Source organism: Camelus ferus, chromosome 6, assembly GCF_009834535.1.
Source record: "Camelus ferus isolate YT-003-E chromosome 6, BCGSAC_Cfer_1.0, whole genome shotgun sequence".
Taxonomy (NCBI): domain Eukaryota; kingdom Metazoa; phylum Chordata; class Mammalia; order Artiodactyla; family Camelidae; genus Camelus; species Camelus ferus.
The window spans coordinates 82,494,794-82,521,002 of record NC_045701.1 but is presented as its reverse complement, the minus strand read 5'-3'; the positions used below and the strand labels follow the sequence as shown (position 1 = coordinate 82,521,002).

Genomic DNA, 26,209 nt, shown 5'->3' with positions numbered 1-26,209 from the left:
TGGTAGGGCACTGAGAACCCTATAAACAGAGCACCAGGCTGTTTTTCTAAGGCTCTTTATGGTGCCATAAAGTCAACCTTAGTTCCTTAAACCTGTCTTGTCACAACTGAGTCTATGCATATTCTCAACTACGACATCCCAGTCAAAACATTGGTAATAAAACCAGTGTTTCTAATTGTGTCCTGTTACAAGTAAAACAGAATTTTAGTGAACTTATGTAAATAACTATTTTGTCATGAAAATAAGAATACTCTCTAAGAGCTTTGAAATTCTAGAGGGATTGGGTAGGGAGAACAAAGATAATTTTTCAATTCAAAAGATAATGTTTCAATTCTGCTTACAAAGGTATAATTTATCAAATTGCTGTTAACTGGCAATTAGCTTAAGAGGAAAGGTTTTCTTTTATCTGGAAAACAAAGATTAAAAAGCCAATAATATTTCAGACAAAAAGTCATAAAAATTAGAATTATAATTATCAGTTCATTCAGTCCCATGTAATTAATTCTTGTTGATCTTGACCTTTTGTTAGCAGTTTTATGAAGCCATCAGGCTTTTCCATTAGAGCTCTGTAATTTCTTACCCAGTTCAGTGGTCTGATCTGAAGGTTTTCAGAAACCTATATTCGTCAAAAAGTATTTCCTACGAACTTTCTTGAAGGTGAAGCATTTTTTAAAATCATCAGTGTAAAACAGTAACTTTATAAATGACAAAAGACTTAAAATAGCATGGTAAAAGATCTGATTATAATGCAGTTGACAAGGGAACCTGGTTATTTCTGTAACATACAACATTTTAAGATAATAACTAGAATTATGACTAATAACATTATGTCAGTACATATCTGAATTTTTAGGATTTTATATAATTTCTAGAATATTTATGTTGATAACATTTATTCATCCAGAATAACCTATGAAGGTCTATCATCATGTACTTGACAATGCTTCCCATGTAATTAAACATACCCAATGAGCCTAATTAGTTTAATACTTCTCTTTGAGATTTTTCAGGGGCCCTCTGAAAAATCCCAAAGTTAGTTAGCGGTCAAAATTACTGCATTTAGAATTTGATTTGGGGAAGTCTGTCAAAGATATCAAAAGGTTTAAAAACACTTGGTGAAATAGGATCATAGGTCACTGCGAAACCATACTTAGTTATCCATTTAATCAAAGTCACAAAGACTTCACAGGCAAATAACTGGTTTTTTTTTTTAACTACATAGTTCTTATAATACTGAAAAGACTCAGTTTAATTAATCAAAGACCTGATAAAAACAACATAAGAAATTATTCTGATAAAACATAAAACCCTTCTTTTTAGGCGGACTACTCAAAGGTAAAGAAAAATATTTTACAATTTCCTTATGAAGAACAGACTTTTTTCTTTTACAGAGAAGGAAGACAAGATTCTAATTTTGTACCAGCTTACTTTTAATATTAAGACTCATTCACTCAAATTTATTCTAATCTCAGCCAGTCCTGACCACACACAAAACCCTTTTCTTAGGGATAGGGTTAGGGTTAGAGTTCCTTTTCCATAAACCTTCCATAACTCCCTTTTTTAACATTCAGATTTTGTCCTATGCTTTCCCTTTTCTTTAAACCTCTTTTTAAGACAAAATTACTTTATTTTACCTTAACGAAATGCATTCCCATTCCTTATACCTTCTTAAAAACTTCCTCACATATGCAGATGTTTTCTTTATTAATTTTAGTAGTTCTATAATATGTTCATTAGAATTCTTAACCCTAGAAAACCTTAATTTCTACTGAAAACTAAGAAGAAAACAATTGTGAACTGTTTGTTATGCCAGCATTTAAAAAATACATTTCATAATGTATATTTTACATGTATTATGTATTAATAGAAGTAATACTTTTCTAGCAACATACATTTCCTAACAGCATAATTATTTCTTTTTCTCAATGTGGTATAAGACACATTTCTAATAGATCCAAACATCTTTAGTTTTTTTTGTAACAAGAAGACAAAAAGGAGGTAAACTTAGACTTGCTTAGTAATTTCAATATCTTATTTTATTTGGAAATGATCTAGACATTCAACGAATTCCCATCACTTAACTTAGCAAAACTCTATAAAGTTTTAAGTTACCAAAAGAACTTGGAACTTTGGAAGCTATTTCTAAGTCTTATCCTATTTACATTTCTCTAAATCATTTGTTCCAGACACGTTTAAAGTGCCCATGAAAACTTCAGGAGATGTTACACACAGTCAGCCACCATCCCAGGCTGTTTTTCTTGCTGACAAACCTTGTAACGGAGATAATATGAATCTATGTGACTAGTAAACCCAAGTAGAGTAAAAGTTTTATATTTAATGCTGATAATTCTAAAGACATGTCTATTCTCACTAAAGCACTAACTTTAAATTTGTTTCTGTATACTGAAAGTTAATCATAGATCATGTGAACTTGAAAAAAGATTTGAGTTAGTCTGTTATATTTAGAAATAATTCAACTCATAAGTGTTTACTTTTAAGCCAATGAAAGAGAGCTCTTTTACAAATTTTGGCAATACCATCAGACGGTAGGAAAATACCCTGTCTATAACATACATACATAGACATACAGGCAGACACAACCAGGGGCCTTAGAGCTTTCATTTTAAAACTTTTGTCATGAATCAGGCATAATATAAAACTCACTAGTTTATAAATAACAACTGGATTAAGTTAAATTTATCCACTCAGATGGTGAAGGCTTTTTACTCTTTGTGGAAAAGACCTTTAAGAGTTGTATATGCCCTTGACAAATAATCTTAGTAAGGATGCTGTGAATTAGATTTTGGGTGAGAGAGCCTTTCCAGTAGTTTGTACTTTTGAAAAGACCTCTTTCCCTTTTTTTTTTTTTCTAAGTTCTCCTGATTGAGTTAATGGGGCTCAGTCTCTGGTAACTGCAGGCGATGCTTACATTTCTGATTTTGCAGAGACCTGCAGGAAAAAAGACAGTTGCTTTCAGTTCCCCAAAGAACTGGGCTACTACCTAACTCATATCAAAAGGCCGATCTGCCCATCCAATTGCATTTTCTTTAATTCACTTCTTAATATCAGGGAGAAGATTTCCAATTAAAATGGAAATCAAAAGACTTCTGTGTTCTAGAACTTCAGAGTTCACTGTATCATGCCTTCAAAAAGTCTGTGCAAGGCATTCAAGAAAGGCTCTCTTTATGAGTGCTCAAGTCAACCCCAGACCAATTCACACAAGGGGCAAAAAGCCTCCACTATTGTTGCTACCAGGCCCCAGTATTAGCCCCCAGTTTCCATCTCACATTGTGTGGGCTCAGGCCACCCTGTTGGCTCTCATGCATATTTAACTACATTGCCCAAAGGGTGGATTTATATGCCCCGTCTTACAATACGAGGCAGTGGAAACATTCCCCAGTGAAACACAACATCTACCCTCACAATACAATCAGGCAAAAGAGACATCACCACCTCTCATAAAGTCCATTCAAGTATACCAATTTTTTAAATAAGCTTCCACCTCAATCTCATCAACTTGTATACCTTTAATCATAGCCTCCATTAGGACCCCATCAACAAGTCTCAGTCTTCCAATACTGGGTGGGAGGATTCCCAACCAGACAGAGCATCCATTCCCATAAAACACTCATGCAGCATCGTATAACTTCTTCATTTATCATCCGCTCAAACAGTCCGTCATAATCTTACCAACCCTTGTACTTTTCACTTTCCTCAATCTCTGTGGCCCGAGTCAGGGTTCCACCAATGGATTTTGGTACAACTTGTGAGGTTCCTGCATCATGGAGTCCCAGAAACTTCTCTCCACCCCCTAGCCATTCACTCACTCTTGTGTAAAAGGCTCTGGGTCCGCAGTGAGGGGTTAAGCCAAAGGACCCAGGCCCATTTGTCAATCTTTAACTTGATTAATTGATCTAATTGTTGCCTCAAGTGATTGTTGGTCAAATTTCTTATTGTAATTTTTGCCTTCCAGTTTTAAAAATTTCTCCAAACTGGAGTAAATAAAGGAGACTTGTCTGGGGCCCTTTAAGTTTGGGGGACCAAAGGGGGTCCCTTTGGCCTGCCCAGTCTCATGTAGTGCTGTATGAAAAATCTGTTTTAATCCCATCAATGTCCATTGTATTTATCCCATTTCTTAATAACCATCTGAAGATTTCCATCCTGCTGCACAAGTCCTGTGAGTCTTCCCCTTCTGAGTCCTCTTTATTCCGCAACTTTCAATATTTGCTTTATTTACCTTCTTAATAACCCTTTAAAAATGTCTACCTTTTGGGGAAGAATACCCTGACTTTCCCCTGGTTTCCTCCCATTCTTTTCTTAATTAACCTAAGGTTTTTATTAGCATCTGCACCACCCACAAGGGAAGCTTAGACACCAAATTAGACAGGGCTTCCCAAATCCTTGGTTTTTTTTGGGGGGGGGAGGCAGGTTGTTGTTGTTCTTGTTGCTTTAATTAAGGGAGATCTTAAGGTTAGCCTTTGTTTGTTTGTTTTTTTCCACCTTTTAATCTGGTCTTTCCACAGGTATCCATAAAACAGCTGTTTACAATGAGAGCTCTCTAAAAAATTTACCAATTTAGAAGTTTTTCTGATTCAAAGGATCCATCAACTGGCCACTGACGAGCAGCATCTTAGCAGCAACTCAAACCAGTGAGACTTTTTATGCTTTAACTATGGATGAAAGAGGCATCCCACAAGAATGTACAGGATCTCACAAGATCCAGAAATTTCACTCGCCAAAATAGTCTAAGAAAGCAGAGAACTTTGTTAGACCACTAACAAAGCAACAAAGGTTGAGATGACAAAGGCCCCTTATGACGAACTCCCCTGAGAGCTGGCGTGGCCAGACAAGAGATGTCGGTCACAAGCTCTGGCTGTTACCTGGCTACAGCTGCCTGGAATCCCAGCCTGCCTGCCTAGCTGCAGAATGCACACTGGTCAGCAAACCAAGCTCTTCAGGACGTATAAGATAGACTGGAAAAACCATGTCTGTTTTTTTTTTTTTTTCTTATATGCACATTAACAGCTTTTTGGAGCTAAACTAATACCTAAGAGGGATGTACTGTGGGGCTGAGGATTGTGTGGTATTTTACAGTGTACCCTGTGTGGCACGGAAATATTCTTGAGGTTGGTAAGTGACCTAGTGTTTATTTAACCCATTAAACAACTAACTTATCCTTTCATGGGTGCCTTCTTGAGGTGGTGAGAGCCCTGATGGCCCTTAAATGTTCAAGCTGTACCGACCAGTGGTGCAGCTATGACTGCCAAGATATCCTTTAGCAATAGCTCTTATCTTGTACATATTAACTCACAGTGAAGTTTGTCTAAATAGACGCCAGGTCTAGTGAGACTTGCAAACTCACCAGTCTGTGGGGCCAGCCTGGACAACAGGCTTACAGGGCCGATGCCTGCATCCTACCTATGGAATTTCCTTCTTATGGCAAACAACACAATAGACAGAGATAAAGAAAAATAATAACCATCTTTGGGAGGAAAAGGATCAACAAATCGAGTACTCTGCCCATTTTCAAACCAAGAATCGCTGGGTCCAAGGAACTAGCTCCACAAATATTTTCTCCTGCTAATTTAATTTTAGAAAAGAGATAAAGGGCTCTTACCACTCTCGCTTCCAATAGACCCTGCAAGCAGAGATCTGGGAGACTGAGAGGTAAGAACTCTTACCATCTGCCGGCTTTTGTCAGTTCTCCCAGGATCTCTTAGCTGTGGCAAATTTGGGGTAAGTAGCGTCCAGCCAGTCAGGTTGAATCCTGCTGACTATGCCAACTGTCAGGGAGGAAGGAATTTTCCTCTATCTTTCTAGGTTCTTCAGGCTGGTATAAGAAGTGAGTTGACATGAGACAAATTAACAGGAGAAAACAAAACGGAAGTGTAATAACATGTATACATGGGAGAGACATAAGAGAACCGAAAAACTCACCCAAATGGCTGAAGTCTTCACCTTAAGTGCCATCTTCAGCTAAAGAAAAGAGGATGTTGGGGTGTTGGTTTGAGACTTCAAAGGGGAGGAAGGCAATTCACGTGGAGATGGAAAGGAAATGTTTGGTAAATAAATGTTTGCTGCGCTGTGCAGAGACAAAGAGACAGAGAGTGGACTCTGATCTCCAGGCCCAACACCTGGCCCATATTCTTAGCAGTTATCTCTGGTAGTAGCTCTATTCGGGGAATAGGCCCTTTATTGAAATTCTTTAGGCAGTTAAGGGGGAGCAGAAAAGAAAGACTTCCTGAGTCTTCTGTTTCTTAAAAATAATCAGCCTAAATAAATCCTCATGTCAAGGAGACACATTTTGGCATTGTAAATTTTGCTCCCTGACAGGTTCATCACCCTGCCTCTAAGCAGCATAACTCATCTCAAAGAATAGTCTGAAGACCAACGGCACCTGTACTACCTAGAAACTTGTTAGAAACGCAAATTCTTGGGCCACAGCTTAGATTTACTTAATCCAAACTCAGCAGGGAGTGAAGGAGCAAACTGAGTTTAAATTATGCCCTCCAGGTGATTCTGAAGCAAATTAAGTTTGAGAACCATTGTTCTAAACCATCCGGATTATGTACTGTTAATGACTTTCAGAGAAAAAAAATTAGGAAATAACCCTAGGAAGCCACTCCCGAACCTCCTTTATGGCTAAACCTGACTCACTCCTGCTGCACGGACGCCTATCCTCAGAGGGACAGGTAACAGCTCCATCATGCTGTGTTGCATCACCTCTTTATGTGCTTGAAGATCATGTCTTAGTCAGAAGCCAAAAGTGGGTATATATTGAGTATGAGAATTGGAAACCAACATGCAAAATGAAAATGCTGATTGTGTTATGGTGAAACAGATGGTACTTTTGCCCTCTGTCACCCTTCACTATCTGCCTTTTCTCTCTGGGGGCCTCTACCTGCTGCTAAAATCACCACATCAGTGGTAGAGATATAGAATGTTGAACTTCTTTTCGTATCCTTACTTGCCATCTGTATATTTTGTTTGGTGAGATGTCTGTTCAGGACTTTTGCCCATTTTTAAATTGGGCTGTTTATTTTCTTACTGTTGAGTTTTAAGAGTTCTTTGTATATTTTGGATAATAGTCTTTTATTAAGTATGCCTTCTGTTAATGTTTTCTTCCACTCTGTGGCTTGTCTTTTCACTCTCCTGACATTGTCTTTTGCCAAGCAGAAATTTTAAATTTTTTTCTTTCCAATTTTATTGAGATATAATTGAATACAGCATTGTATAAGTTTAAGGTGTAAAGTATAACGATTTGACTTACATACGTCATGAAATGATTACCACAATCAGTTTATTGAACATCGATCATCTCATATAGATACAAAATTAAAGAAATAGAAAAAATTTTTTTCCTTGTTATGGGAACTCTTAGGATTTACTCTCTTAACAACTTGCATATATAATATAGGACAGTGTTAATTATATTAATCATGTTGTATGTTACCCCTGTTTATCTTATAACTGGGAGTTTGTACCTTTCGACCACCTTTATCCAATTACCCCTACCCCTACCCTCTGCCTCTGGTAACCACAAATCTGATCTCTTTTTCTATCAGTTTGGTTGTTTATTTTTGAAATATAATTGACCTACAACACTATGCTACTTCCTGTTACACAACATAAGGATTATGTATTTCTATACATTTCAAAATGACCACCACAATAATCTAGTTAATATCTGTCACCATACAAAGATATTATATAATTATTAACTATATTCCCCTCACTGTACATTTCCTACCTGTGACTCATTTATTTTGTAACTGGAAGCTTGTATTTCTTAATCTTTGCCAACTATTTCATTCCTCCACAACCCTTTGGCAACCACTTGTTTGTTCTCTGTATCTGTAATTCTGTTTCTGTTTAGTTATGTTTGTTCATTTGTTTTATTTTTTAGATTCCACATATAAGTGAAATCATACAGTATTTGTCCTCTGTCTGACTTATTTCACTTAGCATAATACCTTCTAGGTCCATCCATGTTGTTGCAAACTGGAAAGATTTCATTCTTTTTTATGGCTGAGTAATATTCCATTATATATATATATGGCATATCTTCTTTATCCATTCATCTGTCGATGGGCACTTAGGTTGCTTCCATATCTTGGTTATTGAAAATAATGCTGCAATGAACAGGGGGGTGCATATATCTTTTTGAATTAGTGTTTTTATTTCCTTTGGATAAATATCCAGTAGTGGACTTGCTGGATTATATGGTAGGTCTAGCTTTAATTTTTTGAGGAATCTCCATACTGTTTTCATAGTGACTACACCAATTTACATTCCCACCAACAGTGCATGAGGGTTCCCTTTTCCCCACATCCTTGCCAACACTTGTTATTTGTTGTCTTTTTGAGAGTAGCCATTCTGACAGGTGTGAGGTGATACCTCATTGTGGTTTTGATTTGCATTTCCCTGATGATTAGTGATGTTGAACATCTTTTCATGTGCCTGTTAGCCATCTGTATGTCTTCTTTGGAAAAAAAAGTCTAATCAGATCCTCTGCCCATTTTTTAATCATGTTGTTTTTTGATGTTGAGTTATATGAGTCCTTTGTATATTTTGGATATTAACCCCTTATCAAATATATCATTTACAAATATCTTCTCCCATTCAGTGGGTGGCTTTTCTTTTGTTGATAGTTTTCTTTGCTGTGCAAAAACTTTTTAGTTTGATGTAGTCCCATTTGTTTATTTTTGCTTTTGTTTTCCTTCCCTGAGGAGACAGATACAAAAAAATATTGCTAAAACCAATGTCAAAGAATGTACTGGCTATGTTTACTTCTAGAAGTTTCATAAGTTTCAGGTCTTACATTTAAGTCTTTAATACATTTTGATTAGTATATGGTATGAGAAAGTAGTCCAGTTTGATTCCTTTGCCTGTAGCTGTCTAGTTTGCTCAGTGCCATTTATTGAAGAGACTGTCTTTTCCACATTGTGTATTCTTGCCTCCTTTGTCATGGATTAATTGACCATAAAAGTATGAGTTCATTTCTGGGCTCTCTATTCTGTTCCATTGGTCTATGAGTTTTTTTGTGCCAATACCATGCTGTTTGGATTATTGTAGCTTCATAGTATAATTTGGAAGTCTCTCCAAGATCAGCAAGTGAGTCTGACCCAGGCTTCCTTCAAATTACTGCTTCTACCCTGGGTCTCAGAGTATGTGGTATTTTGTGTGTGCCCTTTAAGAGCAGAATCTCTGTTTCCTACAGCCCTCTGGTTCTCCTGAAAGTAAGCCCCATTGGCCTTCAAAGCTAAACATTCTGGGGGTCTTCCCAGTGCAGGACCCCAGGCTGGGGAGCCCAATGTGGGGCTCAGACTCCTCAATCCTTGAGAAGAACCTCCGCAATTATAGTGATCCTCCTTTGTGGGCTGCCTACTTGGGTATAGGTCTTGACTATATCACATCTTTGCCCCTCAATGCATCTGGTTGTGGTTCTTTCTTTATATCGTTAGTTGTAAAAGAGCTTTTCTGCTAGTCTCCGGGTCATTCTCATTGATGGTTGCTCTGTAAATAGTTGTAATTTTGGTGGGCTTGTGGGAGAAGGTGAAGTCAGGGTCTTCCTAATCTGCCATCTTGGCCACTCTCCAAAAGTTTTTAATTTTTATGAAGTCCAGCTTATTGATTCTTTCTTTCATGGATCATGCCTTGGTGTTGCATCTAAAAAGGCATCACCATACACAATGTCTAGGTTTTCTCCTATGTTATTTTCTAGTGGTTTTACAGTGTCACATTTTACATTTAGTTCTGTGATCCACTTTGAGTTAACTTTTTGAAAGGTATAAGGACCCTGTGGTGTTTTTTTTTTTTTTTTTTCGCATGTGGCTGTCCAGTTGTTCCAGCACTATTTGTTCGAAAAGACTGCCTTTGCTCCATTGTATTACCTTTGCTCCTTTGTTAAAGATCATTTGACTATATTTATATGGATCTATTTCTGGGTACTCTATTCTGTTCAGTTGATTATTTGTCTATTCTCTTGCCAGTATGACACTCATGATTGCCGTAGCTTTATAGTAAGCCTTGAAGCCAGGTAGTGTCAGTCCTCCAACTTTGTTTTTCTCCTTCAAAATCATGTTGCTTATTATGGGTCTTATGCTTCTCCACATAAACTTTAGAATCATTTTGTCGCTACCCACAAAATAACTTGCTGGGATTTTGATTGAGGTTGCATTGAATCCACAGATTAAGTTGAGAAGAACAGACATCTTCACAATATTGAGTCTTCCAACCTATGAACATGGACTATCTATTTTTTTGATATTGTTTATCAGAGTTCTAGAGTTTTCTTCATATTACACATTTTTTTAGACTTATACCTAAGTATTTCATTTTTTATCAAATTATGGACACAGAGTTGTTCATAGTTTCCCTTTAATATTTTTATAATTTCCATGGCAGCTGTAGTGATATGCCCTTAACTATCTTTAGTAATTTGTGTCTTCTCTCTTTTCTTAGCTAGCATGCCTAGATCCTTATCAATTTTATTAATCTTTTCAAAGAACTAGCTCTTGGTTTTGTTATTTTTCTCTATTGATTTCTTGTTTTCAATTTCATTGATTTCTGTTCTAATTGATACTATCTTTTCCCTCTTTGGATGTATTTGTCTCTTCTTTGCCTGGTTTCCTAAGGTGAAAGCTTAGATGATTGATTTTAGGTCTTTCTTCTTTTCTAATATATACATTCAATGCAATAAAGTTTCCTGCTTTTGCTGCATCCCACAATTTTTGGTAAGTTGTATTTTCACCTAGTTCAAAACATTTTAAAATTTGTCTTCAGATTTCCTCTTTGACTCATGTTATTTAGAAAACTCATGTTGTTTGATCTCCCAGTACTTTGGGAAATTTCCAGCTATTTTTCTGTTATTGATTTCTAGTTTGATTCCATCGTGATCTGAGAGCAGACATGTTATGGTTTCTATTCTATTAAACTTGTTAAGGTGGTTTTTATGATTCTGCATGTATTCCGTCTTGGTGAATTTTCCATGTGAGCTTGAGAAGAATGCATAAGCTATTGCTGTTGGATGGAGGAGGACATAGGCTGTCCGTTATAGACAGTTGATTGATGGTGTTGTTGAGTTCAACTATGCCCTTACTGATTTTCTGCCTGCTGGATTTGTCCATTTCTGATAGAGGTGTATTAAAGTCTCCAACTATAATAGTGGATTCATCTATTCTAACTTGCAGTTCTATCAGTTTTTGTCTTACATATTTTGACATTCTTGTTGTTAGGAGTATGCACATTAAGAATTATTATGTCTTCTTAGAGTATTGATCCCTTTATAATTATTTAATGCTCCCTTTAACCCTGGTAACTTTCTTTGTCCTTAAGTCTACTCTGTCTGAAATTAATATAGCTACTCCTACTTTCTTTTGATTAGTATTAATAAGGTATATCTTTTTCTACGCCTTTACTGTTAATCTATACGTATCTTTATATTTAAAGTAGGTTTCTTTAGACAACTGTAGTGGCTTGTTTCTGATCCACTTTGACAATCTCTGTCTTTTAATTGGAGTATTTAGACCATTGACGTTAAAGGTGATTATTGATATGATTGGTTACTATCTGCCATATTTGTTACTGTTTTATATTTGTGCCTTTATTCTTTTTCCTATTTTGTCTTTCATACTTTTTCTGACTTTCGTAGTTTTAGTTGAACACTTTATATGATGCTATTTTCTCTCCTTTCTTAGTATATCAATACCTCTTTTTAGAAAAACTTTTAGTGTTTGCCCTAGAGTTTGCAATATACATTTACAACGAATCTAAGTCCACTTTCAAATAACCATTTCACAGGTAGCTCAAGCATGTTATAATAACAAAATATTCCTAATTCCCCCCTCCCATCCCTTGTATCATTGCTGTCATTCATTTCACATACATATGTGCATATATACACATAAACATATATTTATTGATGATATTATCACCACTATTATTTTGAATAAACTATTATCAGTTAGATCAAGTAAGAATAAGAAAAATAAAAGTTTTAATTTTACCTTTATTTTATTCATTCTCCAATGCTCTTCCTTTCTTGTGTAGATCTGATATACTTTTCCTTCTCTGTATAGAATTTCTGTTAACATTTCCTGCAAGACAGTTATACTAGCAATAAATTCCCCTAATTTTTGTTTGAGAAATTTTTGATTTCTCCTTCACTTATGATGAAAAATTTTCCAGGATATAGAATTTTAGGTTGGTAGTTTTTCTCCATCAACACTATATATAATATTTCACTCCATTCTCTTCTTGCTTGGGTGGTTTCTGAGGAGAAACTAGATGTAATTCTTATGTTTGCTCCTCTTTTGGTAAAGTGTTTTTTCCCTTTAGCTTCTTTACAGATTTTCTCTTTATTGTTTATTTTCAGAAGTTCTAACATATATCTAGGTGTAGATTTTTGGCATTTATCCTGCTTTGTGTTCTCTGAGCTTCCTGAATATATGGTTTGGTGTCTGATATCAATCTGGGGGAAAATTCTCAGTCATTATTGCTTCAAATATTGCTTCTGTACCCTGTTCTCTTTTTCCTCCTTCTGGTATTCCCGTTACATGTACGTTACACCTTTGTAGTTGTCCCGCAATTCTTGGATATACTTTTCTGTTTCTTTCTGTCTTTTTTCTCTTATCTTTTTAGTTTTGGAAGTTCCTACTATCATATCATCAGGGTCAGAGATTATTTTCTCATGTGTGTCCAGTCTATGCACGGGCATGTCAAAAGCATTCTCTATTCTGTTAAATTGTTTTTCATCTCTAGCATTTCTTTTTGATTCTTTATTAGAATCTCCATTTGTCTGCTTACCTTATCCACCTGTTGTTGCATGTTGTCTCCTTTTGGGTATGTCCCTTCCCCTAGGTAAGTTAGGCTCTGATAAAACCCCGGCAGGCTAGGCTCTGATAAAATTGTTTCTTCTGAGGGCAGGCCTTGTTCAGAAGAACAGAGTGCTCTGGTGTATTTCAAAATGGTTCCATTTCCCCTCCCCTCCCCTACCTAAAGCATGAGGGGATTTTCTCTGATATTCATTGTGTGGACCTGGTAGAGCTCCTCGAGGTAAAGCTCATAGAAGCATGGGAGCTCCTAGGACTGGTCTCCATATTCCCCCATCTTGGCTACCAGGAGCTTTTGACTCAGACTTGTCCATAGGAAACGTCCAGCAATTTGCTAATTATGGTTCAGATCTTCTTATCCAGGTGCTGGTTCCCTCAGACATCTCTGCTCATCTCTGGGCTTTTTCTGATAATGAAATGGGAGAGGGCCTCTCAGGTATCTGTCGAAATTCCTGAAACTTGTGGTGCAGTCCAGGAAGGAAGGGTGGGGCCTGGAAGGACCTGGACGCAGGAAAGTTTGCAGCTGCAGGGAAGGGCAGGGCAGCTTGGGGCAGGGGTTAGTGAAAGGAGAGTGGGAAGTCTCTTGCATCCTCCAAACATTTGCCAGATTGTTCTCTTCCTTTCCACCACACAGGAGGCAAAAGCAGAGGTGACTCCTCTCCAGAGAGGCTTTCCCTAACCGCTTTTGTAAAGTGGCCTGCCTACTGCTCTCTCTCACCCTTGTGTGGCTCTTACCGCTGTTCAGCACCATCTGATGTATGTATTTGTTGAGACTCATTGTCCAACACTAGAGCAAGAGCTTTGTGGAGCAGGGCCCTTGCTACTGCAGCCTCAGTGCACAGAGCAATGCCTGGCACATAGTAAATGTTTGTTGAATGACTGAATGAGAAAGTTTGTCCCCTTCTTGCCCTGGTGCCCTTTACACTCTGCTCGTGAAGCAGATGAGTTTTTGGCTGCACAGGCTCTAAGCCAGGTCCCTGCCCCTGGGCAGCCTTGCCTGACTGGCTGGCCATCCATGCACTCACCAGCGATAACAGCAAAGTCAGCCTCCACGTCACAGGCAATGACGTCCCCATTTCGTATGTGGCGCTTCACGGCCTCCTTGACTTTGCCCATCCCAAGCTCATTGCCTCCATCACCAACCCCTGGAGGGAAGGGGAACTGAGTCAGTGTATAGGATCAGTCAAGATGGGGGGTGGTCGTGGGGCAGGAAGGCCCCTTCACTTATGCCATAGGGTGGAGGAGGGGGTTGACTCTGGATACATTTTCAGACAACCAGGAGATGATGTGCTTCTTCAGGTATTCTAGAAACTTCTCTAGCTAAAAATGAGTCAAAGCTTGGAACTCACCAGCGTGTGGCCATGTCCCCTAGTGGGCCATCTCTCTAGTCACAGATAGAGTGCCCTCTATGCTGAAGGTGCCAGGTTCACAGGAGATGGTGACTCTCAGGACTGCCTCTTTTTCTGAGTGGCTTCTGCTTAGGGAAGGGCCACAGCCCCTGAGCCCCATTAATGTGACCAGACAGCATTCCACTGGCAGAAGGCAACTGGTACAGGTTGTTCAAGTCAATTCTGTAATTTACTGTACAGGCTTCCGTTTAAAGAACGTAAAGTGTTTGTGTGCCAGTTAATTTTAATCCACACCAGATGGATACCTGGTTAACATGTAAAGCAGCCTAACCAGGATTACACACCCGGGGGGTGGCCGGGTGGTATCTGAAAGAGACCTCAGCCTAAAGGCCAGTCTGATAGGCACCAGAAGGTTGTTAGTTAGCATAATGAATGCTAGAATAAATATGTTAGAATAAATAAATGTTAGAAATTATTTAATTCATTGGTGAGATGAATGGTGTTCAAAGTAGGTGAACGGGCTACACCTAGCGAACAGGCAACTGCACCCGTGCGGGAACAAGGTGAGACAAACTCTAACAAGCCCTGCAGCCTGCGCCCTGTCAGGCGGTGCTCAAACACCACTTAGTCCGTGTCCAGGTACTTCTGGAGGACTCTGTAGACTGGAGGTCAGCTGGATCGGCCTCTGGAAGATGCTTGCAGGGGCCTCAAGGTGAAGCTTGTCCAAGTGCCCTAAGGACAAAGAGCCAGGCCCCCCAGCCTGCAGAAGGGTTGCCGCACTGTTTCGTGTCTGCTTCCACAAGCACGTGGAAGAATTCCACCAGAGGTGAGCGCTCACTGCGGGAAGGTGCAGAGGGGCCTGGAGCTGACTCATCTGGGGCACCGGACACCTGGTCTCGGTGGGAGGCCTTAGGTTGCGAGTGCCTTAGGTCTGCACCCTGCGGGTCTTCTCAGAACAGTATTCCAGATCCACTGAACGAAGGACAATAGCAACAACCCCCAGTGTTGGAGTTTTGTCTACTTCTGTCTCTGCACTTTAGCATTTTATGAATTTCATCTTGTTCACTCCCCTGTCCCGTCTGTGGCCTTGCTCCCTGTCTCTGAGAGGGGCAGGGCCCCGGTAGTAAGTGGGAGGTGGGTGTCTTGATTCTCAACTGAGTGCGATTCCATGACAAGGCAGTGTGGATGGAGCAGAGGAGAGAAAGGAGCATTGGGCGGCGGGCAGCTCTGCTGAACAGGGGGCTGCAAGCAGACACAGGAGGGGCTTGGACTTCTGAGGCCAAGCGAAGGGTCAGGGGTCCACAAAGGGGGTAACTTGAAAGCACAAACAGCTGGCTCCACCTGTTTCCTCTGGGATCTTGGGGGCATCACTGGGGGAATCAGCACAGACTGGGGGTCCATTTGGTGGGGGAAGAGCACCTGCTCTATGGCTCCTGGGGACCCTGCTCCCCCTTTGGATGCAGAAATCCCTTCCTCTCCACCCTGAGATGCCTCCCCGCCACCTCCCTGGGCCTCAGGTCCTCGCCTGTCCCACCCAGAGAGGCAGGAAGTACAAACCCAGCGCTCTGTGGGTACCACACCCAAGGTCTCTTCTGGGAAAGACCAGGGTGATTTGCAGAAATTTTCTACTCAGCCAGGAAGCCTTTCATTGTCTCATCAAAACCTCAAAAGCCAAAGGCAACTAATGAGTCTGGGAAACTCTCTGAAGAGTTTTAATGGAGAGAAGAAATAAATATGGAATGACAAACACATCTTAACTACTCCAGGGTATGACACCCACCCTGGGGGAGCAATGCTGGTGCTCCCGTCACATCCAGCCTTTCAGAGATTCATAAAGGAGCCCATGAAAAGCATGTCAGGTAGGGCGCTGGGGGTCTGGACTCCTAATCCTACCGGCAACACTGATTAGCTGGGCAACCTCTAGAAACCTCCCTAGGCCTCACTTTTGGAAACCATCCCTGCCTTACCTACAGGATTTTAAAGAGGCTTAAACAATACAATGGCTGTGAAACCTCTTTGAAAATTATAGAGTTCTGTACAAACACGAATGATCACACCATTATGTTATTAGTGATTAAAATATCACACTAATCATAAATTTAAGATATATTTAAAAATTAATATACTTCATAAGATGGTACATAATACACATGGTACATTCCTCCTATATGACCAAAATTATGTACCATGTTTTGATTTTATTATTGTCATTATTTTATTGTCAGTTTTAATATTTTAGAGTTGGGCAAATAGAAAATGCTCGGTTAAGTGTCATTTCCCATTCCTGCTCATGGGAACACTGGATTTCTAAATGTTTACAAAGTCATTATTGTCTATATGAACCCTAATAAACAAAGAGCCTCTCTGGAGTGGAAATCAATGGTCCTGTATAACTCCTTCCAGTCCTGTGGTCCACAGTCAATGACAAGGCATTAGGTGCTGGTCTTGTTGAAATCTCAGTGCCCCTCGCTTACCAGTTGATGAGATGCCAGGAATCTTCTGCGCTGCCAGGAAAAGCTCGTCGATGGGGTCCACCAGGTGCCTGATGCTCACCATCCTCGCGTTGTAGTAATTGCCGTCCGCAGCCCTTCCCACGCGCTCTATCGCCACCAGATGGTCGAATCTGCGGGGGTACAAGGACAGGGCACAGGGGCCTTCCAGAGAGCCAGGGGCCTGGCTGGGTCATGCCCTCCTGTGTTTGTGCAAAGAACCCTCCACTCTGTGTTTCCTTCATTCCTACAGAACTTGGAGGAACATCAACTACGTGCCAGAGCCTGTGCTGGGCGCTAATCTATCATTTTAAGAAACAGTATCAGAATCTTCAGCAGTTTTTAGAGACAGAGGCTGAGAGAGCAGAAGGTGTGGCTGGCAGGGTCCCCATGCTGCACATCCGTTAACCAGCAGGGGAGCTGGCACCCAGCGTGGGGAGTGATGACCGCTACTGGCCCACCACCGCCACCGTTTTCCAGGGTCTTGTTCAGTTCACGGACATGAAACAGACTACCAAGGAATTGAAATAGAAGCCAAATGAATCTAACACAAGATAAACTTCTTTAGATAGAAGGAGATGAGAGATGAGGACACAGATGGGATGGTGGGAAGGATGTGGGTTGTGGAGTCAGATGGCATAGGTTCCAGGTCCTCACGCCAGTGGCCTTGGGCGAGTCCTTAAACTCCCTAATCTTCGTTTTCCGCACCTGTCAGATGACCTAACAACAATACATGTCTCATACGCTGTCGAAAGGCTTCAGCGAGGAAATGCACAAGAGACCCCCACACGTACTCAGGGCTGAGTAAGGGTCAGCGGTTGTGGTTATGGTTGCTATCATTATTAGGAGGAATGCTGTCTTGATAAACCAATTTAAGAACATGAAAATTGCATGTTTCTCTCTCTCTAAATTCCCCTACGATGGAGTTCTTCAAAATCTTAACTCCGCTATGGAAAACCTTATGGTGGCTACTCAAAAAAATTAAAATAGAGTTACCAAATGATCCAGCAATTCTGCTTCTGGGTACAGGCCCAAAAGAACTGAAAGCTGGGCCTCAAAGACACGTTTATGTACACATGTTCATAGCATTATTAGCCACATTAGGCAGCAGGTAGAAGCGACCCATGTGTCCACTGATGGATGAACAAGTAAGAAAAATGTGCTAATCACATACAAGGGAATATTACCCAGCCTTAAAAAGGAAGGAAATTCTGACATGTTATAACATAGATGCACTTTGAGGATATTTTGCTATGTGAAATAAGCCAATCAGCAAAGGACAAATACTGTATGATTTTACTTATATGAGGTACTAGAGTAATCAAATTCTTAGAGACAGAAAGTAGAACGGTGGTCGCCAGGGGCTGGGGAGGGGGTGCGATGAGGAGTTACTGTTTAATGGGGACAGAGTCCCAGTTTGGGAAGACAAAAAATTTCGAGAGATGGATGGTGGTGATAGTCGTACAACATGTGAATACACCTTATTACCACTGAACTGCACACTGAAACATGGCTAAAACAGTAAAATTTATCTTACGCACACTTTACGACAATAAAAGAAAATCTTAAATCTGAATGCTTTTTTTTCGCACTTGTTTAAAAAAACAAAACCTACACGCCTGTCCGTGTCCTTCAGTTGTGCTAGAAGGCAGGGGCATCACGTATGCTTGGAGGGCAGGCCACTAAGGAGGTGTTGGAATGTGGCCCTGAGGCATGTGTCTAGGACAGAAAAAGGCAGCCACTTTTTCTGAGAAGCAGAATCAGGAAGGGGAAGGAGCCTTGACCTCGAATTTCCTCTAGACCTATGTCAATGGTGATGAAAACGCAGCTTAGAATAAGAGTTCCGGTTGAGATAAATACGTGCCCTGTTCTGGAAGGAGAATGCTGTTTCTGAACCTTTCCCCCAGGGGAACTCAGTTCCTTACCGTGTGAAGGTGGACTTTTATTTTTTGGCCAGAAGTGTCCATTTAGCTACAGGGAGCAGTAACCCAGTCCTGGGAAGTCTGCTCCCTGGGAGGACTCACTGCGTCTTCTCTGAAGGCAGTGGAATCGTCTCTCCCCACAGTCAGGTCTGGCTCACTTCCCTCCACTCAGCAAACAGCGACACCTGTGCAATCTGGCATCAGGGGTCCCACCCAGGAGAACTTCCTAGTTTCTCCTTGAGTTGCCAGAGCTTTGTTTGTAAGCCAACCGTTTGGAGAATATAAACATTTCTAATGTGCACCACACACGTTCTTGCAGCTTTGAATAGCATATCGGATCCACTATCGAACTTCTCCTTGGTGACTCAGGGTCTCAGGGTCCTCGTTATAAACATGGGGTTCTGCTGGGAGCTGCAACAGAGCTATGCCCCCCAGGCCTGTTAAAGCGGTGTTTTAAAATTTGAAGTGGACACTCATTAGTGGATTGTGAAATAAACTTACTAGGCAAGGTCAGCATCTTCTGAAAAGTAGAATAGAAAATATTGGAGTACATTGCACACAGCAAGAGTAAACATTGTTTGAAATCTCTGTTTCAGTTACGTGTGTGTGTATTGATCTGCAATGCAAAATGTATTACGGCGGATTGTTGTAAAAAAATTGCAGAATACTGTATTCAAACTTATAAGGCCTGAAATACGTCTCTATACAAAATAAAGAAATATTTTTCAAAATGTTTGACTACAACACAAAATAAAAAATAACTCGCAAAGTTTCACAAGAGGGTACTAACCATTACTATACAAGAAATAGAATTATATTCTATTTCTATTTCATTTTCCAAAGGTGCTGGTTACCTCCCACTGAAATGATTTCACGTCTCTCTAATGGAAACCCAGTTTGAGGAACTGCTAGTTTTTGTGTTTTGTAATTTTCCTGTCTTCTCTATCAGGAAGATATGCCATCTCTCGGGAACTCGATACTTCCAGGGACCCTCTGCGAAGCCCCAGACACCTTGAAATCCTCTAGCCTCGTTGGTGAGTCTGGCCCATCAGAAACCTGGGCTCCTGGTTCTGTCCTCTCTGGGAGGCTGAGGTGTGCAGACACTTTGTGGCCAAAGTTAACAGCACAAGAGCTTCTGAACCTTCACCCACTCAAACGGGGATGGGACACACTTACCTAGGTGACTTGGGGTCCCCATCTGCGCACAGAAACGCCTGAGCAGCTCCTGTCGATCCGCCCTGGTAAGTCAGCAGGGGGATCCGTGTCTTCAGAATACCTTGGAAATAAAGGCAAAGGGTGGAGCCGTCAGCCCTGGTGCTGCATTTGGGAATTCATGTTGGCTTTTCCAAAGCTTCCTTGGAAAGCATCATCACTATGACCAAATGACACCTACCTACAGAATACTTCATTAGATAAGCCAACGCCGTGACACAGAGGACACTTAAGTTTATTTTCAGTTTGGGGTAAACCCTAGGGTTGGTGGGTGTGGGGGTGGAGTCGGGCTAGTGTCACCAGCCTTGCCAGCTAGCAAATATGCTGCAGGCAGATGCCCTCAAGCCCACGTGACCGGAGGCCAATTCTGACTGGCTGGCATCGTGAGTATTGGGAACACATTTAGGTGCCTCTGGTGACAGTGAGCCAGCCCTGTGCTAAGCATGTTACATGCATGCTCTCAATTTTCTCAACAGTTATGTGTGGTAAGAACCACTGTTATCCCCATTTTACAGAGGAGGAAAACTGAGGCTCAGAGATGCTAAATAACTTGGGCAAAGCCAAGTATGTAGGTCACTGTCATGACTCCAGTTCCCAACTTAAGTTCTCATCTGCTCCCCACCCCCCAACCCCCTGACTACCTTCAGGGAAGTTCAAGAAAACAGGAAAGATCCCAGAATCTGGGCCTTGAGTTAGCTACTTGGCATAAAAGTGATTCCAAAGTGAACTTGACTCAAAAATGGCACAACTTTCTAATTACAGTAATAATACGTATTATGGTAAAATATGTGGAACACGCACACAAATCCCAGAGTAAAATAAAATTGATCTGATTCTCATTAACTAAATCACCTCATAGTAGTCTGGGGTAAAATCTTTGTGTATTTGCTGGCCCAGGATGAAGTCTTGTCCAGGCTAGACTTGAGGGCCCAGGACAGGGATGGTGGACCCCACCCTCACGATCCTGATGGTTCTGCAGGAGCTCCCGTTGGCTCCACGGCCAGGCAGTGAGGCCAAGGGGAAGCTTGGGGGCACTCTGGTCATCCCCCTCATCTCCATCCTCGGCCCCTCATTCTCTCACATAAAGCCAACCCACGTAAGCATCTTGTCTATGCTACAATCACAAGGCTTCGAGGTAGCTGCTTCCCACCCCAGCTTCCCCACGTTGTCACCCAAGCCCTTCGGGAGCTGTCACGGCCACCTCAGTGGGCCCATGGGGCAAGCTGCAGATGAGGAGCCAGATCACTGTCAGATCCCGAAGTGCCCCTGCCTTGGCTCCATTGAGCCCCTCTCCAGCCCCACCCTCGCCTAGGGGGAAAGACATGCCGTGGGCAGTGATGTATCAAGGGGTAACCCCCAAGCTCATTCTGCATATGACACCTCACCCCAGGGAATGGGGGGGCGGTCACAGCAAGTCGAAAGATCCACCCCCCTGTGTGCTGTGAGGGGCAGCCTGGGCTGAATAGAACCAAACCACCTAGGTGGAAAGCAGCAGTTCCTGGCTGTGTGCCCTGGGGCTAGCCACCGGACCTCCCTGAGCTTCGGTTTCCCCCTCTGCAGGACGGGGTTAATCATGCCCAGTCCCAGGACCGCTGTGCACACAGTGGTATGATGTGTGCAAGCAGTGAGCTTCGTGTTGAGTAAACCCAACTCTCTTATTTCTTTGAAATCGGATTGAGGATTACAATAGTAGTAAAACAGGGCACCAGGGAGCCACACCGGGCAGGGAACATAGCGTATCCCCAAGTGGGGCACAGAGAGAGAGAGAGCCCTGAGCGACGAAGGTTGGGGCAAGAGGACACCCCGCCCCTGAGCTCCAAAGAACCAATTTATCCATTTCTGCTCAAGACAGGGAAGAAATGACTGAGCTTTCTTCTTTAAACATTTCCTAGGCTTTAGGAATAAAAAGCACAGAAATCATTGTCATTAAAAGGCCAAATTGCTTCTAGAAAGTGCTGCAAAATGTAAGACAGCAAATTCAAAATTCTAAGGCCTCGTGTGGGCGAGACCCCGTTCTGAGCTGACGTCCGGTGGGTGCCTCGGGGCCGGCGGTCAGGGGAGCTGGAGGGCAGAGTGGCTTCGGGGGCAGTGGGTGGCTCGATCACCAGCAGGGCGGCGGTCAGAGGCAAAGGACCACCGGCCTGTGGTCAGCCGTTGGCAAAGCTGGCTGTCCCTTCTCCTTGGTGTCAACGTGGTCTTGGTCCTCCTCCTTCCTCAGTGCTGCTCCTTCTCCGTCTCCCTGCTGACCCCCTCCTCCCCTCCACCTATCTGCGTGGAGCATCCTCGGGTACCATCCGAGTCCTCCTCTCTGTCCTCACTTATTCCCTCTGTGATCTCATCCAGTGTCTCGGCTTGAAAGGCCATCAATATGCCAAATGCTCTCTGCCTATCTTTCCAGCCCAGACAGCTCTCCTGAACTCAGCTCGTAGATCCAACTGCCTGCTGCCTTCCCCACATGCGTGTCTAGTAGGTGTCCACACTTTCAGTTACCCAGGCTCAAACTGGTACTCTTTGAAAAAAAAATTTTAATTGTAATTGTGGTAAAATATACATAATGTAAAATTTACCATCTTATCCATGTTTGAGAGTACAGTTCTCTGGCATGAAGTGCATTCACACTGCTGTGTGAGAATCGCCACCATCCACCCCCAGAACTTTTACATCTTCCCAAACTGAAAGTCTGCACCCATTAAACACCAAGTCCCTGCCATTCCCCCCAACCCCAGTCTCCAGCGGCCACCATTCTACTTTCTGACCCTATGATGTGAATTGCTCTGCGTACCTCATATAAAGGGAGTCATATAGCATTTGTCTTTTTGTGACAAATGGCTTATTTCACTTAGCATAACGTCCTCAAGGTTCATCTGTGTTGGAGCATGTGTTAGAATTTCTTTCCCTTTTAAGTCGGAGTAATATTCCATTGTATGTATACACTACACTTGGTTTATCCATCCATTCGTTAATGGATGGTTGGGGGCTCCAACCGTTTGCCTATTGTGAACAGTAACTGCTGGGTGTGTAAATGGGTGTGGAAATACCTGTTTGAGTCCCTGCTTTCAGTTCTTTTGGGTGCATACCCAGGAGTGGGATTGCTGAATCACATGGTATTTTCTATTTTTAATTTTTTGAGGAACTGCCATACTGTTTTCCACAGCGGCCGCCCCATTTCACCTCCCCACCAACAGGGTGCAAGGGTCAGGCCTGCCCCACCCACCGTCTTCCCCACCCCAGTTCGCAGCAACTCCATCCTTTCAGTTACCCTGCCCCAGACCTTAGAGCAATCCTCATTCTTCTATCCCACACCCACAGCCAGTCCACCTGCAAAACAGAGACTCTACCTTCAAAACAGAGACAGACAGGGCTACTTTTCACAGCCTCCACCTGAACCACTCATCTGTTTGAGTCTCCTGAAACCAGAGTCTGAGACAAAGACTTGGGCGCAGGTGGTTTATTGGGGAGATGATCCCAGGGGGCAGGCAGGAGGGGAGAAGGACAGTGAGGGTGGGAAGGAGAAGTCAAGGGGAGGGTTTGTGCATTTTCAGGGTCACTGCTCTAGGCAATGGGGTCTTAGTTCCTCTGGGACGGGGGGCCCTGCACATCTCCAAAGGACAGGAGGTAGGGCACCAACTCCCGTGCCCCCCACCCAGGTTGAGCGGGCCCTGGAGGCATTAGCCCCCATACTTCCGGCTGGGGAGTTTTCCAGCGGTTTTTGGAGAATCACCTGCAGTGTGCTGGCCTGGTCAGGTCTGTGACTCAGAACTTCCACCCCAGCTGAGGCTGAAACCACTGGGGGAAGAAAAGGACTTGCCACAGGGTGCCACCCACCCCAGCCACCCTCGTCTCCTGCCTGCAATAACCTGGCCAGTCCTACCCTTGTCCCTGCAGCAACTGGGGGAGACTTTAAAACCTCAGCCAGCACAGGGCCCTCTTTGTTCAGTGGCTCCCAGGGCAGCCCAGCTGCTCACAGTGGCCCCGTGACCCTGTCCCCCATCCAGCTTCTCTCCTCCTTATCCACTCCCGGCCAGTCGACTGGCTGGTGACCTTTCTTAAACCTGCTGGGCCCCGACTCTACCTAACAGCCCCCACCCTGGCCATTGCCACGGCCAGGGACACTACTCCTTCAGCCAGCCCAGGCCCCACTCCTTCACATGCTTCGTGTCTTGCTCACACGGCACCTTCTCCTCAAGGCCTTCCCTGACCATCTTGTTTACGATAGCAGCTTACCCTCCCCCCCTTGGCCTGACACTCCCTGCTCCCCTGGTCCTGGCCCACCGTCCCCCAGAGCGTCTCACCTCTAACATCCTATATATACCTCCTAGATCTCTTTCCTTTGTTGTTCATTACCTGTCACACTCCTGGCAGTCTTGCTCACCAATGGATCTCATGAGCCTTATATCACACCTGGCCCAGAGTAGGTACTCAATACACACTCTTGTTGCATGAAATGGATTCTGTATGTCCAGACACAGCCTTTTCACAACTTACAGTGTAACAGGTGCTTTAGGGTCCACCTTACTGGGGGTGAAGCCCTTCTTAGAGGCCAAAAGGAGAAAATACTTCTCTGAAAAATGCATTTTGAGGGAGGCAGACAGACAGGCAGTGGGAAGCAGGGTAGAGTGGCCAGGCTCCCTGCGGATGCCTGAGTGGCGCAGAGTGGAGGAGAGATCAGGAGTTCGCCCTGCCCCGAGGCCCCCCTCGGCACACCCACAGCAGCAGCTCAGCCTCACATCAGCAGCACTCTCGGCCCTGAGGCCCGTCTGGGTGCTCCGGGAACCCGGGCAGCACAGGGCATCCCTGCCCATTTGGGCCATGAGACACAGCTGTCTCAGCCTCTCAACCACTCTGTTCTCTACCACCCCACCCCGAGCTCAGGGGTTCAGGGTTGTCCCCGGTTGCTGAGAGTTCTCTGCAGGTCACCCCTGCCTCTCATAGGGAGGGCAGCACGTACACAGGTGGGATCATAGAGCCTGGTGGGCCTGGGTTCAAATTCCAGCTCATCATCATTCCCACGTGGGTAAATCCCCTGGACCTCTCAGAGCCTCAGTCTCTTCATCTATAAAATGGGGATAAACTGTTTATATCAAAGAGTTGTTCTCAGCATTAGGGAAAATGCCTCGTGTCGAGTGCACGCACTGTGCCTGGCTTCCACAAACGCTGAGTCCCGCCCCACTCCGCACACAGAGGCCCGTTGGGCACAGGGAAGCCCCTCCTTTCACTGCCCACCTTGCTCTACAGCCTCGTCAACCAGCTTCTTGTACAAACTCAAGGCTCTCCGGTCAACGACCATGCAGACCCTCTTCTCCAAGGCCTGCAGGAAGGCGGCCAGAGCCACGGCTCCCGGTGGGCCGTCCGTTTCCTCCGGAGGCTCGTGGTTGAAGTGCGTGGGGAGGCCGGTGGTGAGGAGCAGGGAGCGGGCGTGGGACAGCGACAGAGAGGCCCGCAGCAGCTCGTCTGGGCGGAGCAGGTGCCCGATCCCCCGGCTGCCTAAAGTTACAAAAAATAAAATCACAGAATCACTTGGTTGTGTTTCAGTTTGTTTTTTCTATCTGTTTTTATTACAGAAGTGGGTCTGAGGGGTGAGACAGAGCTGGAAAACTGTCCACCAGAATGTGCTTTCTCTCCAGCCCAGTCAAAAGAGTGGCTGGGAAAGTGGCCACAGGCCAGGTCCTCTCTATGTGACAGTCGGAGAGGGGTGGAAAGGGAATGTGAGTGGAAGCCATGTGGCCTCCTCAGGGCCTGGCCACATACCTCCCAGGCACCCCTCCAAGACTGCCCTCCCTGGGGTCTGGGATGCTGACAGCTAGCGCCCCCTGGGGGTCTCAGGATGTGATGGCAGAGCGGCTGGGTCCCTGAGCTACCTGGCGTAGGATCCCCCTCCCTGCTGAGCTGGAACACTCACCCAGAGGCCCCCCCGGACTGCTGAGAGAGGGGCACACATTTCTACTGTCTTCTTGGGGATTATTTGCGATAGCAGTTTAGCAAACTCCAACCAGGGAGTAGAGAAGGAGGAACGGAAACGGGACTGTCTTAATTAGGGATTCCTCAAAAGCAGACCCTAAGACAAGGGCTTTGGTGCAGGTATCTCAATGGACAGTGAGCCCAGGAAAGAAGTCAGAAGATGGAGGACGTGGGATAGGACAGGGAAAAAGCCATGAAACAATGTGTGAGTGAGCAGGTTAACTCCGAAGGCGGCTGGGGCTCAATCCTGCCCGAGAGCCTCTAAGGGACGTGTGGTGCACACCCCAGGGCTGTCCTGCCCGCTGGACATTCACCAGCTCCCATCCCCGTGGGCGGAGGCTGTGGGCACTCCGGGCTGTGCTCTGGAGGAGCAGCAGAGAGACCTGAGGCCCAGGTGGGAAGCTGCTGTGCTGGGAACTGCCCACAGCAGCTGCTGTGACCCCGGG

At 43.6% G+C, this 26,209-nt stretch overlaps 1 protein-coding gene across 8 annotated transcripts in view; it reads right to left on the bottom strand.

The window, feature by feature from the left end:
- The window catches only part of DGLUCY (D-glutamate cyclase), a 120,281-nt gene that overhangs the window by 6,833 nt on the left and 87,239 nt on the right, over nucleotides 1-26,209 (bottom strand). For 5 of the 8 annotated variants that reach the window (XM_032482512.1, XM_014558778.2, XM_014558777.2 and 2 more), the window contains 4 exons: nucleotides 25,029-25,289; nucleotides 19,770-19,869; nucleotides 16,657-16,805; nucleotides 13,859-13,978 (listed from right to left, as the gene is read on the bottom strand). In XM_032482512.1, the coding sequence (XP_032338403.1) occupies nucleotides 13,859-13,978; nucleotides 16,657-16,805; nucleotides 19,770-19,869; nucleotides 25,029-25,289 (630 nt within the window). Of the gene's footprint in view, nucleotides 1-5,949; nucleotides 5,977-12,008; nucleotides 12,099-13,858; nucleotides 13,979-16,656; nucleotides 16,806-19,769; nucleotides 19,870-25,028; nucleotides 25,290-26,209 lie in introns of those variants that run through there. The other 3 variants (XM_032482515.1, XM_032482514.1, XM_032482513.1) reach the window with 3 other exon arrangements.